Source organism: Nuphar pumila, chromosome 17, assembly GCF_984573655.1.
Source record: "Nuphar pumila chromosome 17, dmNupPumi1.hap1.1, whole genome shotgun sequence".
Classification (NCBI taxonomy): Eukaryota; Viridiplantae; Streptophyta; class Magnoliopsida; order Nymphaeales; family Nymphaeaceae; genus Nuphar; species Nuphar pumila.
In genome coordinates, this window is record NC_143265.1 from 5,561,173 (window position 1) to 5,578,344 (window position 17,172).

At 38.4% G+C, this 17,172-nt stretch overlaps 1 protein-coding gene across 1 annotated transcript; it reads right to left on the reverse strand.

The window, feature by feature from the left end:
• Positions 1-374: 374 nt before the first annotated feature.
• On the reverse strand, positions 375-16,229 carry EMB2813 (DNA primase, large subunit family). Its single transcript, XM_089993591.1, has 18 exons — positions 16,097-16,229; positions 15,820-15,881; positions 15,461-15,564; positions 15,278-15,359; positions 15,116-15,175; positions 13,956-14,013; positions 12,320-12,339; positions 12,130-12,213; positions 11,838-11,902; positions 5,736-5,784; positions 5,610-5,657; positions 5,429-5,518; positions 5,228-5,287; positions 2,551-2,610; positions 2,157-2,231; positions 1,991-2,076; positions 1,258-1,351; positions 375-845 (listed from the first exon to the last, which is right to left on the reverse strand). The coding sequence occupies exons 1-18, from the start codon at positions 16,227-16,229 to the stop codon at positions 711-713; spliced, it is 1,365 nt and encodes a 454-aa protein (XP_089849717.1). The 3' UTR covers positions 375-710.
• Positions 16,230-17,172: the final 943 nt, after the last annotated feature.

The window sequence follows — 17,172 nt, forward strand, 5'->3', positions numbered from 1 at the left end:
ATATAAGTATATATAATATGTAAAACAAGCTTATACAAGCCAAGCCGAGCAGAGCTGGACTTGTTCATGCTCAGCTCATTTACCTAATCGAGTTGGCTTGTAGATCGGACCTAAATTTCTGAGCCGAGCTGAGCAGAATGGCAAGTTGCTTGTCTCGTTTCCCAGACCTAGATATAGGCACCAAATCAGACTAAAACTCTAACCCAATTAGGCATAAATATTGGGTTTTAAGCTAGTCAGATCGGAATTCAGTTTATCTTTTTCCATCTGACTCAAAATCCGGCCGAGTCGGAACCGTTGACATCCCTAAAGGCCATACTTATGTATATGTCCAAGCAAACTGTCCACAGCATACAAACCCTCTTTTCCAATGGCACAACTTTAGAAACATTGGATACAATAATCCGGTGTTGGACTTGAGCATACAAACACGTTGCTATGAGCCTATGTAGCACAGAGCTTGTGCTAATCTATTCCTGTAACTCACAAATTGCAGATCACTTTCAAACACCAAGTTGTGAATATGTTACTATGCCAAGTAGATTGGTGAGAAATTTGCACTATCGTGCTACTAAATGCTCATGCTGGCCTTAAACAAAGAAACATCCTTCATGGAAAAAACTGGCCTGCTCAAGAACATTGGTGACTGAACCATAACTCACAGGATTGGATTGCAATAATTAACAGAGAAACCTATGGCACAGGATGACTCAAGAACCACCACTGGCAGCATCAACCTTAGGCTGTAGTATCTTTTGGCTGTCTATGAAGTACTGATTTGGATGGTTGATTCCGGCATCGTGTGAGCAGGAATGGATAAGCTCAAATGTCAAGGTGCATGCTAACTGCAAGTCCACAAATTTATCCATTATGTGTTTGGGAAGACCATATTAAAAAATTTATGGAAGAAAATAGTGCAACATTTCATGTTCGTTTCTGTTCATTCTAGACACAAGGCACTGGAAGGCTCCACCTTTAGGACCAACAAGAAAGAGGAACCATGGTGGAAAAGATCTCTTGTAAAACCCAGGGGGGCTTTCGGATGACACATTGTAAAAAGTGATTTTTTGAAAACTTGGATTTTTCATTTTTGAAAACCTGGTTTCTATAAATCTTAAAAAGCCTGGTTTTGTTTTTTTTTTATTCATAACCTGACCCGGCACAAAGACCTGGTTGTGCTGATAATGACACCACTAAGATCAATCATTATTGATATACAGTAGAAGAAATTAGTTGCCAACAAGAAGAATAACAGACCTGGTAATGCCGGCTCCGAACCTTATCCATTATGTCATCAACAGATCGACCATTGACTCCCATATTGCCTAATGCAGCTCTAAGGTTCTCCTCACTGACAAACATGGATGCAGAGAAGTAAAACAAAGCTGAGAAAACTGTCAAAACTTCAGCAATATGCAACACCAACTGTGTATCATGTTCTTTTTCCCTTTTTTAGACAGGAAGCACTGAATTGAGCACTTAAGGTTATGATATCTTTTTGCCAAATTTGTTGGACTACAGTGCTGAACCTTTTTTTTTCAAGATTCTTTTACAATAATGTACAAGCAAACACTAAGGCATATTTAAGGGGGTGACTAAAATTTCACTTAACCAAGAGAAAAGTTTTATATGAAACATAATATCAACATGAAGGAAAAGGACTGCATAACATAAAAGAGCACAAAGACAGAGATACAAAAGCAGAATGCTCTGAAATAATATGAAAATTGACCAGGGCCACATTTTGAGTTTTAAGATTTAACTCAATGTTTAAGTTTGAACTGCTATTCTTTATCATTGCAAAGAATGGATCCACATTCAATGGCGTATATTGTAACATCTATTTTATGGTTCATTGCCACCTTTGCTTGCAGCAGAAAAAAATGGCAATATCGTTCCTGATAAATTCCAAACAGGAACACACACTCACACACACACAAAGGCACAGATACGTACATGATATGTGTGCGTGTAAAGCAGGAAAAGGTACCTGAAATGGCGATATGGACAACCATGATGATCTCCAACACCAGGAGTGGATGTAATAACCCTTTGACAAGAATACGCTGTGTAGTCCTGAACTAACCAGTAAGAGAAAAGTTTAACAATAAGATCTTATATAAGCTGGAAAAAAGTTTGAATTTGATGTATGTTACCGTTCTTTTTCCCTCTTTTCCATAGTTATGGCGTATATTGTAAGCATATTCTTTCTCGAATCTTTCAGATCCAACCTAGTTGAGAGGTCAGCAACCATTACATTGGTTAAGGGACACTCGAGATAATCTAAATGCATCGAACATAAAGCACTTGCCTTGACACTTCCACTCCATATCTGTATTTTTTTGTGTTTATATGTGTGTTTGTTTGAGAGAGAGAGAGAGAGAGAGAGAGAGAGAGAGGTAATTCATATTGCAAAACTTGGTAGCAATAACAAGAAAAAGCTTTTGTGTTGACACATATAAAAGGACTTAAAAGAACAGCATGAAATGAAGAAAGCTGTATTTCCATATGCATCAAATAATAAAGAGCAAGACATCATGCATAACTCACTTTTTGAGAGAATTCAGCCCTCCAAAATGCTAGAGCATCATCCAACTTCAATCCAACACCCTAAACCATTTTAATATTTTGGTATCAGACAGTAGAAAGAATGCAATAAGTTTGTCTCAAGATCAAAAAAGAAAACTTGTCAACCAGTTCTTTATAGTTTTTTATGCCCCTAGAGCACAACCAATCCTAAAATATGTGCAGAGGGAACAAAATCAAACCTCTTAGCTAATATAAGAACAATCAGCACATCTATGCATGAAGAAAAATTTCTCTGAGAATAAAAAAAATCAGTAAGATGATATGATGTTCCAAGCACTACAATGGTCAGCAAACTGGAAAAGATCTTGTTTCAAATTTAATTGATAATAAACAGGCTGGCAATTTTTTGGCATAGAGAAGCACATTGATAGAACTTCACATGAAAGGAAGGATTTTTGAACTTCAAATATCTCTTTAAGAAAGATAGTGAAGAAAAATAAGAAATCTAACAAAAGCTGCTAAAGACAAAGTCAAAAGTTAAAGACCAAGTCAAAAGTTAAAGAGTGACTTCACTTCATCAGCCATGAAAAGTCACAAGTAAACAAGCTCTGTCACGAAGTGGCATGGAACCCAAGACACAATTGAAAGACAGACAAAAAAGAAACTATATCACAAACATAATTTATTTAATCAAAAAAGGAAATAACATATTTATACATTCACAAGAATGCCAAGAAATAAAATAAATAAATTTTATTAATAACAAAATAAACAAAAATTACAAATAAACACCACTACAAAACACTCAAACACACACCATATGTACATCCATTTTGTCTCACCTATACAACAAAAGGATGAGCAATATGTAGAAGAAGACATAAGGGCTAGTTTGACTAGTTACAAATGCCAACGGCTGGTTGGTCATTCAAAAAATGACCAAAAAAAAAAAGAAAAACAAAATACAAAAATAAAATATTTAGCCATTTTAATAATGACCAAAAACCTAATCTAAACTAAAGTATACCATAAGTATACTTACTAATATAATAGGTATACCTAAAATACATAAAAGGTATACCTAAAGTATACCTCGAATACAACTCAAATTAAATGTACAAGAATACACATCAAAAGAAAAAAAGAAAGAAAATACCTAAAGTACACTTCGGTGTACTTTGGTATATACAAGACAAAAATAACAACATAGGAAAATGCTAGATATATCTTAATGCTTCATGCCACAATATTATCCATGGAATACTAAAATTTGCAAGTAACAAGTGTTAAATCAAATGTTTGCCACATAATTGTAGACTATGAACACTTATAACTCAATTTAGCTATTGTATGCAAACCATTTTGCATCTTTAATATTTTTTTGTAATACAGGCATTTCTATCCCTATCAACCTTTGGTATATATCCCAGGGGTCACAGTTGCAGGATATCTACATACATGGAGGCATTTTACTACATTGCCGTTGATGACATTTCTCTTTCTTCAGTATTAAGTTGAAGTGGCATGATGTTCCAAGTATATGTCGATTTATGAAAACTTTTAAGCTATATTAGTGCTATGACAATCTCGTCCCTGTTATGCCAGACATCCGCCATTAACATTGTAAGCCACCAACATCAAATCACTTAGACACAGATGATTACAGCTGCATGTGGCCATGAGGTTGAGGACAATCATGCAACCATTACACAGTAGCCTCCAAATATAAGACCACCTGGTTGTTAGCTATGTCACATGGGTGCGGGTGCGGCTACGGGCACGGGTGCGACACTGGTGCGGAACAATTTCAAAAATTTTGGACACGGGGACACGGCTATATATATATATATATATATATATATATATATATATATATAGCCCAGGTCAAATGACAAAAAAAATGTTTTGGGTCATGTCAGGGTTGGACCCAACACGTAACCGTGCCGTGTCCAGTACCTGCACCTATGTTGGGCCGTGTCGACATGGGTACGGTTACAGATTTGCCGTGTCTGTGTAACATAACCTTAAAGGGTTAAATATTTAGACTCAAGCACACTGTGCCATATAATCTCTTAATATTTTGCTTGAATTGATAGCAACATATTTAATTCCAAAAGGTTTGTGTGAAAACCGTGAAGTACAATAGAAGAGTCGTAGTGAATGGAGACAATCTGATCTTGCATTGGAAATTAAAGGAAAAGTCCATTGTGGCTTGTGAAAAATCCAGGTGGTTTTAGCCTATAAACTACATATTTTAAGTTTCCTGCTGTCAAGTCTCTGACCTCTCTAATATAGTAATAATTTTCTCTGCAGACATAATTGAAAATTGTGTGGTTACTGAGGTTAATACCAGTTAAGTTACTTTTTGGTTCAGCATATTTTCTTTTTTAAAGGCAAGCTGGGGTTAGGCAGACCCCCACCAGTTACACAACAATACCATTTGGATTTGAACTTACCATGTCCCAACACAAGGTGACGTGTACTCACTGCTCTTACCAGACAACCAGAGCTCATATTTGGTATGAAACAAATTTACAAAATCCTATTGTGCTACTTAGACGATTTCAAACCCCAAAAATTTAAAAGTTAAGAAGATTGAAATTAGTGTCACATGATTTGTAGCCCATGCTAAGCAAATTAGCCAGGATACAGGGAAAAATGAAATGGGAATGCACTATTAACAAAAAGAAAAACTTACCTTGAGGAACAAACCTAATTGCATCCTTCCCCCATGCTTTAAGTGGTGGTCCTCTCGAAGCTACATAGCATTAATAAAGATGCATTTACAAAACTATCAAGAAATGCAATAAAATCACCAAGCTAATCATTATGGATCAACAAAGCACTCTTGAAATGGGTTGTGAATGATGACATTTGAATCTAATATCCCAGTTATTACCTTGCCAAACAAATGGCGCATACAGAGGGGAAAGGAACTTTTAGCAATCTGATCTATATCTTTGAGAGATATCTCTGCAAACTCATTTGGCTGCACAAGATTTTTCATGAATTTTTACAATATTAAGCTTGAAAATTATGTAAAATAAAATTTCAAATTTGTCCTTGCAAGTGATAAATACCTGTGAATAGTCAGGGCCTAGATAGCGTGTGCTTAGTGCTTCCACAATCTAAATGTGTCAAGTAACAGTCAAACAAACAGCCAAATTAGATCCAACAAAAAATTGTAATATGCATATTTCACTTACAGGAGTTAATCGATCCTTCTCAAGCTCTCGGATTGATGATGTCCATTTCCTGCAAGAAAAGTTGAACATGAAATAACAAAACTAACAAAGATATTCCCACACAAATTAATAAAACTAGTTCTGGAGGCCTATCCATAAGAAGGCCAATGTATGTATATGTCTGTCCTTTAATTTTATAAACTTATAAATACTAGAACTCACTAGAGAAGCAATTGAGATTCAAAACGTTAACCATATAAGTCAAACTATTATCAAACTGAATTTCACAAATTTGACAGTTACGAAGTCATTTAGTATGGGTAGGAAAACTGATTTTGAGAAGAAACTAACAACAAAATACTGTGCAGCAGCCAGCAGTAACCACATACCTCATAAATGAATCACCTGCAATCCCATTATAAGTCCTTTCTAACCACTATAGTAAAAAAGCAGCAGTATCTGCTTCCTCCACCTCCAAGCACACTTCGCTTCACCGAAACATTCTTCGGAAGCGCGAAACGTGGTGCTTCTGAAACCCACGGGGAAGCACCCATGTTGATTGGGAAGCGCGCTTCCCACTCACTTCTCAGTCGCTTCCCGATCGCTTCACAATATTAGGACACAATTTTTTCTTTTTTTCGGGTTTGGAGCCTTTAATAACAATTTTTTACCCAATATTAAGAAAATTCTACTTCTAGTCGCTTCCCACTCGAATCCTATGTCGCTTCCCTTATCGCTTCCGAGACGATTCTCGGTTTGCTTTTAAGTCATCTCGCGCTTCCTGCTTCTTAAAATTTTAGAAGTGCCTCGCTTCCCACTTCCGCTTCCCGAATCGCTTCCTGCACCTGCTTCCTCGACCGACAGCTCTAATGTCACCTAGGATTTTAGGGCCCCATGCCTGGGCAGCATATTAGCATTTTTTTCCACCTAGAGGCCCTAGACTCTTCAGAAGCAAAAATTGCTATAAGGAACAAGTCCGAAGTTGCAAGGCAATTTTCTTCCCAATTAGTAATGTGTAATCTGTATCACATGAATCAACAATTTCAGATAAAACATACGCCATCATACATGATTAGCACTCAGAACCAAGGTTTTCACATTGTTACTTTTGAAGTTTACGATACGATACACACTCGTATTGCGATCATACCTGTATCGGGTGTATCGTATGATACACCCGTAACGTACGATACAACTTTGGTGTAGTTTAAAAAGGCTGATTGTTTTTTTCATTTTGGGTTTTAAATACTTTCTGAGGGCCAACTCCATTTGTCTAGAGGCCATTAAAAGTGCATTTCAACCGGTTTTTTACCCAAAGAAATGGATTAAGGTAAAAAAATGCATTTCCACCATTTTTTACTCAAGAAAATGGGGTAAGGTAAAAAATCTTTATTATGAGTAAAATAATAAAACTACTCTCCAATTTTTTTTTTGCCTCGGGCGCTGCCCCCCTTGTAACCCCCCACCAACTTACCACAAAAATTAAAGATTTATATTAAGGTAGAAATTAGGCTCCACCTATGTCACAGGGACTCGGCAAAACAGATGCCGCACCCGCGTCGACGCAACGCGACGAGGGATCGCGTGCGGGTGCGGTCAACACGACCCTGGGTGCGGTCAACGCACCCAAGGTCATTTTTGTCCACAATTTTGGGCGAAAAAAAAATTCCCCCCGATGAAAAGGAGGAGGATTAGGGCAAATTTTTTTTTTGCCCTAATCTCTCCTCTCTCTCCCCCTGAGCTCGAGCTCTCCCATCGCCGCCCCAGCTCCGCCGCCCCCAGCGCCGCCTCCCAGGCTCCTCCTCTCGACTCCTCCTCTCCTTTCGCAGGTATGTCTCTCACTCTCTTCTTGGGTCGGCTGGGGAGGGGCCGAGCACCCCCCCCCCCTCTCTCGGTCTCTTGTTGGGTCGGCAGGGGAGGGGCTGAGCCTCCCCTGCTCCCTCGTTTTTCGGCACAGGAGGGGCCGAGCCCCTCCCCCATCTAGCTCTTTTTTTGGGTCGACAGGGGAGGGGCCGAGCCCCTCCCCTTTATGTTTTTCTTTTTTGGGTCGACAGGGGAGGGGCCGAGCCCCTCCCCTTTATGTTTTTCGTTTTTGGGTCGATAGGGGAGGGGACGAGCCCCTACCCCCATCTGTTTTTTTTTTTTCTTTGGGTCGACAGGGGAGGGGCCGAGCCTCTCCCCCATATGTTTTTTTCTTTGGGTCGACAGGGGAGGGGCTGAGCCCCTCCCCCATCTGTTTTTTTTCTTTGGGTCGACAGGGGAGGGGCCGAGCCCCTCCCCCATCTGTTTGTTTTTTTCTTTGGGTCGACAGGGGGCCCCTCCCCCATCTGTTTTTTTTTTTGATGTAAACCCAGAAGAGTGTGACTTCGAGGGAGAACATGAATTCAACGTAACAAACATGGATTTAGCTGAGCCCAGTATTCCTTCTAATGATGCATTTGATGATGAAGAAGAAAATTATTAGCATCCATTACTTCATCAGGATATACTTTGGTATGTAATTTTGTTCTTTTATGCAATACTTATTTGATTGATATTTAGGTCGATTTATGTAATTGCTTTACTTATTTGATTGATAATTTGATATTTAGGTTGATATACTGCATGCATGATGAATCATATTATGAGTTTATGACAATGTTTACTGTTAAATGTTAAACTGTTAAAACTTCAAAATTATATATATATATATACTTTTTTTTTACATTTTTGCCCCTGCCGCACCCCCGCACCCGGGTTTTTTGGAAGTGCCGAATCCCCGCACCCGCACCCGCACCCGCACCCATGTGACATAGGGCTCCACACTCCTCAACAAAGATGACATCAGATGATATGGCATGGCATGGGGTACTCAAGTAATGAGTGAAAACCGATTAAAAATCGAATGCAATTATTGCCATAATATTTTTGTTTATATAGTATGAAAGTATAAACATGTAGGCATTAGTAGGGATGGATTTGAGAATATCCATGGAGGCTATGGTATAGGAGAAAGAAATGAAAGTGGAGAAAGGATTTTAGATTTTTGTTTGTCCTATGATATGATCTTAGCAAACACTTGGTTTAGGAAGAGGGAGTCTCACCTAGTAACATTTAAAAGTGGGGTTAATACGAGTCAGATAGATTTTTTCCTACTTAGAAAGAGAGATAGGAGTTGTTGCATCGATTGTAAGGTTATACCAGGAGAAAGTGTAGCTACACAACATAGAGTCTTAATTTTAGATCTTAGAATTAGACAATGCCGCAAAAGGGATAGACATAGGATAGATCCTAGAATTAAGTGGTGGGCACTGAAAGGAGCTAAACAAGGAATGTTTGTAGAGCAGGTAGTTAAGGAAGTTGATTGGTGTCTCGAGGAGGATTCAGAATCAATGTGGAATAAGATAGCGGATGGTATGAGAAAAGTAGCTAAGGAGGTATTGGGTGAGTCTAAAGGCGGTGCACCACTAGGTAAGGATACATCATGGTGGAACGAGGATGTCAAATTAGCTATTAAGGTTAAAAGAGAGTGTTATAGAAATCTAAGTAAGAGTCGTGATAATGAGAATTTGGAGAAGTATATGATAGCAAAGAAGGAAGCTAAAAAAGTTGTTCGAAACGCGAGGGCTAAGGTATATAAGGAGGTTTATGACAAGTTGGATACCAAAGAAGGCGAGAAGAATATTTATAGGCTTGCAAAGATGAGAGATAGGAAATCGAAGGATTTGGGTATGGTTAGATGTATCAAAGATGAAACGCAAAGGGTTTTAGTCAAAGATGAGGAGATTAAGGAGAGATGGAAAGATTATTTTGATAAGCTATTTAATGATAGTCATGCTCAAGATCTTGGAGACTTCTCCATTCCGTTTCATGAGATAAATCGTGACTTCATGCGCAAGATTCAAAAGAAAGAAATTGCAGAGGCTTTGAAGAAAATGAAATCAAGAAGGGCAGTTGGCCCAGATGGTATACCTATCGAGGCTTGGAAATGCTTGGGAGAGAAAGGTTTAGAATGGTTGACAAATCTTTTTAACTTGATTTGGCGAACAAATAAGATGCCTAATGAGTGGAGGAAGAGTACTTTGGTGCCTTTATATAAGAATAAGGGTGATATACAAGATTGCACAAACTATCGTGGTATAAAACTCATGAGTCATACTATGAAACTTTGGGAGAGGGTGATTGAGTCTAGGTTGAGGAAGGTTGTCATGATATCGGAGAATCAATTTGGTTTTATGCCTGGAAGATCAACTATGGAAGCTATACATCTTCTTAGACAACTTATTGAAAGATATAGACAGAGGAACAAAGATTTGCATATGGTTTTTATTGATTTAGAGAAGGCATACGATAGAGTACCTAGGGACGTTCTCTGGTGGACAATGACGAAGAAAGGTGTTTCTCTCAAGTACATTAGTATAATTAAAGATATGTATGAAGGAGTAGTAACCAATGTCCGCACTTGTGGAGGGGTGACAACCAATTTCCCGATAACGGTTGGGTTACATCAAGGATCTGCTTTAAGCCCTTTCCTATTTGCTATAGTGATGGATGAGCTTACGAGATCAATTCAAGAAAATGTACCGTGGTGTATGTTGTTTGCTGATGATATTGTTTTGATTGATGAGTCTAGAGCTGGGGTTAATGCTAAGTTAGAATTATGGAGACAGACATTGGAAGCTAGAGGTTTTAAGTTGAGTAAGAGTAAGACTGAATATATGGAATGTCGGTTTAGTAAGCAACGAAGTAGTGATGGGAGTGTAGTGAAGCTTGGTGAGCAAGATATACCGGTGAATGATTATTTCAAATATTTGGGATCCATCATTCAAAAGTATGGAGAAATTGATGGAGATGTAAATCATAGGATAAAGGTTGGGTGGATGAAATGGAAAAGTGCTACTGGAGTGCTGTGCGATCGTAGAATGCCATTGCGGTTGAAGGGAAAGTTTTATAGGACGACTATTAGACCCGCTTTACTATATGGTACGGAATGTTGGGCTGCCAAGAGACATCATATTCAAAAAATGAGTGTAGCTGAGATGCGGATGCTTAGATGGATGTGTGAAAATACAATAAAAGATAAGATTCGGAACGAAGAGATACGTAAGAAGGTAGGTGTTGCACCCATTGAAAATAAGATGCGAGAGAATCGTTTACGGTGGTTTGGACATATTCGGCGAAGGCCTAATGATGCTCCAGTTAGAAGGTTGGAGAAATGGGAAAATATATTAGTTAAAAGAGGTCGGGGTAGGCCTAGGAAGACTTGGATGGAGATGATAGGAAAGGATATGAATGCTTTGAACCTCACCGAGGACATGGCGTTGGATAGAAATGATTAGAGGAAAAGGATTCATGTGGAAGACCCAAAATGAATTTCTTTTTTGGTTCATATCGCTGACCCCAATTGTTTTGGGATGAAGGCGTAGTTGTTGTTGTTGTTGTTGTATATAGTATGAAAGTATGAGTTTTGTAACATGTTCTTAATTGCAAGATATTTAATATTGTGCATTGTTCTTGTGAGATAGTTGACGTTTGATGATGTCTTATGCAGCTCATAGACACATAAATGATTCATTTGTAATTGTATGGTTGTATTTTGTGCAATTCATCATTATGTCATATGATATGATTTTTTTTATAATTTTTACTAATTTTTTCTTGATTTATTTTTTGGATTTTTTGAAATTTTTTATTAAAAATTTATGATACATTTACGATACGATATGGTGTTACTATTGGCCCGACTGATATGGGTAACGATACACTACTTACAACCTTGCTCAGAACTCCTTAACACTGCTCAGAGGAGTGAACCAAATTCTCCAACGATTCAAAGTTACACAATTGTTTAAGATTTGTCACGACTTGGTCTTGGTGTACTCAAATCAAGCCAATCAAGATTAGATTCAGTTCAACTTTAAACCATCCAATTCAAGAGAAGGCTGAGTTAATAAGTCTTGACCTAGAAACCACCAAATCAACTTTCCAGCTTTAAACAGAAGACAAAAAACATTCAATTGGAAAGCAAACAAGACAAAAACTCCCACAGGTACCCAATTTTAGCCCATAAAAACAACTCTTACATGCACCAACTTTGTAAAAAGTTCGTAAATGCTATTTGAAGTTCCAAAGTAAGAGCTTAACCTGTTGGTTAAAACAAGTGCCTTGGATAGATGGCTACGAAACTGATTGGCGACAAGTGAGACCACCTAAGTTCAAAAGCCACAAATAATCTGTAAAAATACAATATATGAAGCACAAAGGAAAATTATGAGATAATCCATATTATGATGATGCTACCGGTTTTCAAGACCGGAGCTATCAACCACTGACATCCAAACCAAAGAAAGGGAACTAAATGGAATTGGGATATGGATGGAATATAAGTAATGTCACTCGATCATTATCAAACTGCAAGCAATTAAACTTTTCTTACCTGATTCATAGCAATGTAAGCATAACCTCGACGCAGATATACTGATCGGCCTGCAACTAGCTCAGGAACTTCCTCAAATGGAACCTTTTATAAATATATTTGAATCTTTCAATTAGAGACAGATGAAGAAAACCATACTGTTGTATACAAATCAGAGTTCCACGATTATGCATTGCAAAGAGAAGCAAACCTTGAAAAAGATGCTGTCAGCTGCAAAGAAAAGTAATGGAAAATCTTGTCAAAATAGAGATAGACAATATATAGAAATTCTTTTGAACTGTTACTGATGACCAAACAATAATATAAGGAGTGGAAAGTAATATGCACAAAAAAAGGGGTTAAATATATGAAGGACTGGAGTTTAGGAAAAAAAGTGTGTCTGAAGTTTGTCAACCCAAAGAAAGATGTATTCGACACAGACAACATTTAAAAGTTCATTAGTTGCTTCCCTTAGAAATACTTACAGAAAGACATTGAACAATGCAAAATAAATACCCAAGGAAGTAAATGCTAAATAATTAACAAAAAAGGGAAAAAATGGTACTAACCAACAGGTCAGATGGGAAAGACTAAGGTTTGGTGTAAAATGATCAATGCACACAATAGATCAACATAATAATGATACAATTACTAATCAAACTAGAAGTCTAGAACATTAACATGAAATAAGATCAGGATATTCATATCACACATTTTCGGAGTCAGCCATAAAGATAAAGCTTGTTTGGATCCATAGTACTTGATCACAGCAAAGCAAATTAACTGACCCTACTAACATAAAAAAAACCTCAATCACATGCTGCACATTGGTATCTAGATCATAGACAGGAAATCAGCAATGAAAAGAGAAAGACATGTTGAATGCACTTATTACCTATTTATCAGAATGCACATATAGAAAGGGAGAGAAACATGGTGTTAATGAATTTGACCCAGAGCAAGCTTAAGACACAATTCTTTCAAGTGTTAGAAAATCTGGAGGCAAGGCTGGAGATAATTTAGTTATAATACACACATTTAGTCTTTGAGTTGGCCGACTCAATCTATCAGCTCAGTCTTGCAAGGTATCAGATAGATTAACTTCATGGTATCAAAGTCAACACCATCAGCAAGGATCAACATGTTGTTAGAGTTACTTGGCCAGGCCCTTAATAATCTATTTATTTTTCAGAAAGCCATGCAAATAGAAGTATCATCTTGATTTCTTTTTTCAAGAACCTAGGTGTTGATGGAGATTGGCAAGAAACCTTCCAATTTATCATACATAATTGATAATTACAGCAATGGCACCCTAAAAGGAAGGCCAAATTGGCAAGGCATGGCATTCTTAGGTATTATTGTGCCCTTTTCCAGGACTAGAGTAACTATGGCAGATTAATGACCACGTTGTCAACAAAAGATAATCCATAAACAATTTTATGGAGAAAAGTACCAGAATGGGGGTGAACTGCAGGATCATGGTCCTAAGATAAGATTCCCACCATATTACATAAATCAATGTGAAGAAAAAGTGAAAGATAATCCAGCATACATAATGCTCCTGTTTGTATCCCTGTATTTATAGCTCGTCCACTCTCTCAAAACTGGTAGATAACAACCTCATGCAACAAACTATGGGAAAAATATTAATGACTATGCAACACCACTTCCTTTCAGATTCCGGCATTCAGAAAGCAATGTTTCCTTGAGAACAAAAGATAAAAATGATGGACAAACACACAATAGAAACACTCAAGGTTGTTAATAATGAGCTGGGATCAAAATTAAACATAAATAAAAATTAATATTCGGAGAGCACCAATTAGTTATGGAGAATATGATCATACCAGTAGGCAAATTCTGGTTAAATGATCGTGCAACTTGGCCTAGTTCATCCTTCACATCCTGTCAAAGTGGAAGGTAGGACTAGTTTGAGGAAAAAAATATCATAAAACAATAAATACTTGATACGTAAGCTCTCATAGATGCACACACACACACAGACACGTGCATATGAATATGAGCCATCATGATAGCATCAAATTTGTCTCATATGGATGGTTAGATTCATGATCTCATATAGCCAAGAAAATCTGTTGGCCTATGTAATGTTTGCCAAATGCTAACCACAGGCATTGGTTAGCTTGCCCCTTTTCTTTGCAACCTACTAAGTGGAACAAACTGAAGGGCACTAACGATCTAACAGAAGATTAATAAAAGAAAATCATTACAGTTATGACAGATGTAACTATAGTTGGCATGTATAATATCCAAAATGCAGGTTTTTGTTTGGTTCAATTGACCAACCAACCAAATTCATGGATTAAAAATCATTTTACAGCACTTGATTGTTATCTCAATGCACACCCCTTTCATGGAACGGCATGGGCATTACAACGAATATACAAGGCAGAGAAACAATAATGAACATTGGCATTCAACGAGGCATAAAAATGTACGTTTACAGCATGAGAAAATAAAAGCAGCAAAAGGCAGACAAACCCCTCAGCATGAGAAGAACGCAACAGCAGGAAAAGGAAAATTTCCCCAGACAAGAGATTACCATATTTTTTTATTAACAATGGACAACCTTTCTCGTAATTCAGAAAACTACTAATGCAATTTTGCTAAAAAGGAACTGCAAAAGGGCAAGGATTCACACGGAAGTTAAACCCTCCAAATCAACTGTTCACAAGACAACCAATGTCCCACACACAGTTGCGGCATGAATTTTACACATGTATAACAGTATCCATCTTTGAGATGGGTGCGAGACTTGAGGACTCGACAAGGTTTACGGTATCATTCTTTAGCATGAGAAGACATGTCAATATTAAAATCACAAACTTCAAAGGAAAAAGATGGAAAAAAAACAAAACACAAACATCAAATAGGCATCGCAATTTCTGTTGGAATTATAAATATTTCATGTTTCCTGTTTGTCACGTACTATGCACTGCAGTAACAATGAAGCCACGTGGATGCAAACAAATAATGTGTCGCGCACCTTGAATTCTTCATTGGTGAGTGTCTTGAGAGGCAGGTCACATTCGTTCATCAGCATTCTCTATAAATTCAATGAAAAGACTTCCTTATGATACGGCCACAATGGGGCGCAAAAAGAAACATCATCCAACTACTCATTTTGGTATATTTTCAATGATCTTGCCTGAGCTTCAGCACTTCCCAATCGAAAGCGTGAGCGGAAAAGGGCGGTCTCCATTGACAGAAACCATTTGCGCAGATCCTCTCTGGGAAATCAAAATGAAACCAAGAAAATAAGTGCTGAAGCAACTTCGCGGACAGTCGACGTGACATATATAAAGCAAAATATATTACAAATAATATTTACGTTCTGCAGTAAACTAGTCGCAGTACAAAGTGAGAAATGATATCCTTGTTAACAACTTCCATAGAATTAGGATGCCGCATGTGCTCCCTCCATAGCTCTTTTACCTACGACAAATCAACGTGACAAAGCCATCAGCTAAACTTGTCGCTGATTCTAGTTCTTTATCTCATGACAGATCAAAGGTAGTAGGTGGTGCCTGGACAAATTCTCGCAAAACTTGCATCTTAATAAAGCAAAAACAAGAAAAGCCACGAGAATGATAGGACAACAACATCAATAGTCTATCCAATTCTCATAAGCAAGGAACAGAAGCAAATCAAAATTAATCAAAACGAATGCGTTTTTTTTCTGACATTTACCAGATTATCCATCTCAGCGGCCTTCTTTCCACGTGATAATCCATCAGAAATCCCATGAAGAACTGCACCAACAATTCCAGGACGCATCAGAAACATATGCCTAACTTCAAGAATGATGCATTCGACCTAAAATGCCATGAAATCCCTAGAAAACGGCCCCTGCTCTACGATCAATGATATACACGCAAACCAAACCCTAAATTGAAACAAGAGAACCTTAATTTACAGGTCGATAACGGAGGCAAAGAAGTTGTAGAGAAAGTAGAAAACAGAGCACCTCGAAGACGATCCATCGCGAATAGCTCGAAATCTTCCAGTCTGACCTCCAACGGCGGGGCGGAACGGTAGAAAGAGAGAGTTGAGAGGGGAGTTTCTGAGGAACTCTTCCTCTGAGATCTCACGATCTCCATTTCTTCTTCTTCTTCCCGTTTCCTTCTCTTTTTTCGCTGCTTCGGAAGGAAGAATCGCTCTTCTTGGGGGCATTTATAGCTCCCGGAGATGAAAATGGCGGGAAATGGCGGGCAGGGGCTTGGGCCTTGGGAACCTCTTTGTGGGAATTGGCGGATATATCCCTATGCTTTTATGTCAAGAGTACCCCTCTACTTTTGATAATACCCCAATAATTTGAGCCAATCCAAGATTACTCTTAGACTCGGTCAGGCCGATTCCCAATCCCCTTGTTCCGAGTCAAGCGATTCGGTAGGCCACGCCCTTTCTTAAGGAATGATTTTTCATCACCCTAACCTGGTTGATGGGGGCACGCCTCTCTCAACATCCCTCGCACCCTTCAAGCTCAACCCGCTTTTTAGCCGGGTTTGGGTTTGGCTTAAACGGGTTTGTGTTATAAATGGGTTGACCCACCTAACCCATTTAATAAACAGGTCGGGTTTGTGTTAGGGGTATGTCAACCAACCAACCCCGCTTGACTCGTTTAATAAATGGGTTAACTGTGTCGGGACGGGTTACCCGTTTAATAAATGGGTCGGGTTCGTGTTTGTCACAGTCGACCCGTTTAATAAACGGGTCGGGTTCGTGCTGAGGTAGGCTGACCCACCGACCCGACCCGCCAACCCAACCCGATTGCCACCTCTACACAGGTTGAAACTCCAGCAAAATGGGGTGGATCCAAACCGGATCCGACTTGGAGGTGTCACCCAAGTATTCAGGTTTGGGGTCGGGTACAGAATAAAAGTCCTATCCAATTGAGAGAGTTTATCCGACTCATCCAGTTCATCAAAACCCGGTACGAGTAGTTTAATCCGATTCTAATGCGCACTGAGGGCGTTCTCGTATTTTCCTGTAGACATCGGCGCTCAAAAAATATTTACGAAAACGCCACCACCTTAAGATAAA